At 40.2% G+C, this 4,549-nt stretch overlaps 1 protein-coding gene across 1 annotated transcript; it reads right to left on the bottom strand.

The window, feature by feature from the left end:
• Positions 1–330: 330 nt before the first annotated feature.
• Positions 331–1,268, bottom strand: LOC141828462 (uncharacterized). Its single transcript, XM_074715896.1, has one exon. The coding sequence runs from the start codon at positions 1,266–1,268 to the stop codon at positions 471–473; it is 798 nt and encodes a 265-aa protein (XP_074571997.1). The 3' UTR covers positions 331–470.
• Between the last annotated feature and the right edge of the window lie 3,281 nt (positions 1,269–4,549).

The following is a 4,549-nucleotide window of genomic DNA, read 5'->3' as shown; positions in this document are numbered from 1 at the left end:
AATTTTTTCAGGATTTTATAAAACTTATCGTGTACTTTGTAAATTTTATCATACCTTTTATATACAATTAATCTATTAGGTTCTATGCGAATTTCAAATTTGACAGGGGGCCCTCGACAATTTCAACGGCCGGATATGTCATCGAAGTGTTGATGATTTATTCTGTCAAACGATTCAAATTTTTTATGCAGAATTAAACGATTGGAGATGTCATATATCATTAATGAATGACATCAGTCAAATAAATTGAACATGGTACTGATAAGGATTTAAATTTTAACGAATTTAAAATACTGCTTTTTAATATGATCAAACTTGCCTTCGGGAGCAACGACCCGGAGATTAGACCAGATCATTAATGAATGACATCAGCAATACAAAGTTGAACGCATTGAGGTTTAAAATATACAACAAATTCTTCGAACGGTGTTTCTTGGCGTCGGATCTGGAGGGCAAGTTTCGTCGTTTTACTACTTGGGGAGGGGCAAAATCGGTACTCGACCTTCATCCCACGTCTCGATGACCAAGGGCGATCGCCCCCTTCTCAAGTCCGCCGCCGTGATCACCCCGTCGTCGCCGCCCAAGTACACCTTTCCCTCAGCGCCGGCGACGCCCACCACCTGCCTCCGCCGAATCGGTCTCCAATCGGCGGCCGCCGCCGGGGTCCGCTGTCCTGCCGCCCTGGCGTCCCACACTCTGACCGCCGCGGCGCACTCCAATGCCGACACGACCACCGCGGGCGACTCCAGACTCGCCGCTGCAGCTGGAGCCTGCCCGTAGAAAGACCGAAGCACCTCACCGCGGTTCACGTCCACGAGCGAGATCAGACCGCCGGAGAGATCGAACCCCAGACCAAGCCCCTCCCACGTCCTCACCACGGCGCCGCCTAAAGTCATCTCGAGACCACCATATTCCCACCGATCATCGCCGTATTTCCAGATCGACGACTCGTACTCGTCGGACGGCGATGAGGGAGGTTCGTTCTCGTCATCGTCGGACGGGGATTCGGAATCGACATCGTCTTCGTCTTCCTCATCGTCATCGTCGTCGCCGGAGGAGGAGTAAAAGGCAGGCAGAGATATTACAGAACTAGAACGACCGTATGCGAGAACCGCGAGTTTTTCACGGCCGAGGAATCCGAGGAAGGCGGCGAATCCGGCGAGGAGGAGACCGACAGAGGCCCAAGCGCCGGCGAGGTCGCAGAGAAGGCGAGCTGCGTCAACGAATCCTGCAGTCCGCAACGCTTCCACTACCAAAGGTATCTCCATCAAATCCCTAATTTTAGTCGGAATCGAGGCGAGCAGGGGTTAAATACCCCGCGAAGCAGATCGAAGGCAGACGGCGGTGACGTAACGGGGCAGATGGAGCTGCTGAGTCACCACCCACGGTCAGTAGGTAAGATAGAATTCCCTGCGGCGAGTAAAACAGGAAACAGAGTTAATTGTCCATTTCAGCCACTGACAGTAGTTAGCGGTGCAGGATATTGGATAAACAAAGGAATTCCCTGATTTGTCGAAGATAGAGGATGCAGTCCTGGTCACTACCGGCGCCGCGTCGACAGTGCGATAGAGCAAGGGACCCACTACCTTCGACGTCAGGCACCAAGTTACTCATCGACGTCAGGCAGTACGGGGATAGCGGCGGAGAATGGCTAACGTGGCGGATAAAGATTGGAACAGAGGATAAGGCACAAGCCGCAAGGTGTTTGTGACGATGGAGCCGGTAGCGTGTGACACGGCACCACGTGGTCGAAATCGAATTATCTTCTTCGATTACGACTGCGGCGGTGTCTGAATGCGGAAGCTTGGTCGACGATAAGAACACGAGTCTGAATGATTTCTTTCACGGCACAAAGCACCATAAAGATCGATAGAAAATTTGAAGACGAAAAGTTAACGAGGATATTTCATGTGGATTTTAAATGACCTTTCATCTAAATTATCTTCCAGAAAACCAATTCTTGAAGAAAAGGCTCCGAGGAGGAGAATATCTGAGTGCCTGTTGTTTTGTGTAAGTTAGCGTAAAGAGGTAGAAGACCTCTGCGGGGAATCTCAGCAGGAGGCGGAATTGCCGCAGTCGTCGATGCTGCAGCTTTTGTCGCCGGTAATGTCGATGCATGCCGCAATCAGTTGGACTTGCCCCTCTGCCAGCGGAGATTATCAGTGGCACAGAATATTCCTTCGCCGCCACCGGAGTCGCCTGTCGCCCACTATAAGATTTGATTTTCTTCAAATAAATCTAAAACTTCATAATTCATCTGAAAAGGGTAAAGTGCATCATGGTAAATTAGATAAATTTAAAACTATATTTATTTTTAAAGAAAAAAACATAAAGTACACGAGAGATTTAAAACTGAAAATAAGCTATTTAAGCACACAGAAAATAAACGAAAAGTCACGATCGGATTTCTATTTGAGAAAGAGTTATCAGTTAATTATTTTTCTTGAATATGTCAATAGTGATATTTGCGTTGCTAAGTGATCGGAGCTAGGCAAAATATAAGGTGGCCCGAAACATGTTATTTTCTATCCTTCTTAAATTTAGTTATGCTCTATATAATCACTACTTCTTCTTCTTCTTCTTCTTCTTCTTCTTCACAACAACATTCCATGTTGAATTTAATTTTTTGGTGGACTTATTATAATTTGTATATGCGACTATGAACTAAACCTGTCATTTAAGTGATCTTAAAATATGTAAAACTTGTTAGCCCAATCTGTTATTATCTATGGGCTGATAACGGATTAAATTTTTAATATAGGATTTGGTCCCTGAGAGGTTTAGGATTTTAACTGACATGTTGCCTTCGTTTTCCATTGACGAAAGTTTATAGTGTCGTCACCCTAATTCATTTGGAAGACTGTCCCCTTGTTTTCGCTTCATCTTCTTTCACAGGGATCGAACAGTTGATGCTGCAGATAAAGACAATGACTCTCCAATCAATTCCTTGTCATTATTTACATATTTTATATGTTAAATCATATTTTGTTGAAACTAGATCCTTATTTTTTATAACTTCAATTATTCAAGTTCTTATTCGATTTATAGAACTTATACGGATTTATAAATTCTTTCAATTGGTATCAGAGTCAAGTTCTATTTCATCATATTTTATGGTTTATAAGATTGCGCTTATTGTGCGATTGGTGGCATGTTCGTTCCAAGTGATTGTAAACAAATTGAATTAGGTGTAGACTCAATTTGTTGCACGGTTCATAATGTGGAAGGAACATGATTTTTTAAAAATCAACATGGGAACGTGAAAACAAAGAATGTGAAAATTTTCAAAGTTTTTTTCTTTCCCTCGTTCCAAAAAAAACATGGAAGGCATTTTCCACATGAAAAAAAATTCAAGAACGTGAAAAAAACAAAGGGGTGTTTTCCACATGAGAAAAAAATATATTTTTTTTTAAGAACATGGGAACCTTTCAAGTTTTCTTTCTTTTGACAAATGATTGACAACCCTAAATTACGACAAAATCGATTATCTAATTTGATTCCTTCTAGTAATCAATTTAAATAATCGATTGGTGGCCACCAATCGATGGTCATGAATCAACAATCGATTGATGAGTTAGATGTCGAACACATAAAGGTTTGTGATCGATTAGCGAAATCGATTGGTTGATACCAATCGATTATTCATCATTAATCGATTGATAATCTTGAAGTCGCATACAGTAGACTTTCGAATTGATTGAGTGATATCAATCGATTTTTATATGGTATCAATCGATTAATAAGTCTAATTCTTCTTGGGTCTATCTACACACGTGTTACTAAATTGAACTATTATGTCGGTCCAAAGGAAGACACATTAGATAGGTTTAGTGCATTTTGTGTCAATAGATGTATATCTATACTAAAAATAATTGACACAAATAAAAATTACTTTTATGCTAAATATATGTTCAAGGTAGCTTACAACTATATAACAAATTTATTTTATTCAGATTGTGCACAAAATATGTCAACACAAAGCAAGATATATTGCATGGTTGATTAAGGTTGATGTAAGTTATGAACCAATATATAACTTATATAAAGTATTGAATTATGCATATAATGGGTCGGCCCAAAGGAAGATTTATTATGTGGTCAACTAAAGTTTGGGTTATATTAGAGAATATCACTAACAAATTATATTTTAGTCTAAAAAGTAAAATGTAATGTTATATTTGGTATCTCATAAATAACCCATTTATATGTTTTATTTGTATATTTTATTATCTATACTTATATATATTCTTAGGTTAATTAAACTGATGAGTTTTTGTTACTTTGAAAAGTCTAGAGGGTATAAATTTTATAATCCCTCTAACAGATCATTCTTCGAAACGGGAAACGCCAAATTCATTGAAGACAATGAGAGTGATAAAGTTAAGAAAATAATTTTTGAAAAAAACCGTAAGTAATCCTCCTGTGGTCACTACTAGTGCAATCAATAGTGGTATGATTATCATATCGCACATCATGGATATTGCACATCCAGAGGGAGTAGTGAATCAAAATATTTTTATGACATCTCAAATGCAGTTGGAGGATCCCT

The sequence above is a fragment of the Curcuma longa genome, chromosome 4 (genome assembly GCF_044706935.1).
Source record: "Curcuma longa cultivar G26 ecotype Majalengka, Jawa Barat chromosome 4, ITB_CL_G26_1.1, whole genome shotgun sequence".
In the NCBI taxonomy this organism is placed as follows: Eukaryota; Viridiplantae; Streptophyta; class Magnoliopsida; order Zingiberales; family Zingiberaceae; genus Curcuma; species Curcuma longa.
This window is presented reverse-complemented; position numbering and strand designations above follow the sequence as displayed.

What these genes read in the sequence shown, in the direction of transcription:
- LOC141828462 (XM_074715896.1), bottom strand. Translation starts at nt 1,268, where the DNA reads ATGGAGATACCTTTGGTAGTGGAAGCGTTGCGGACTGCAGGATTCGTT.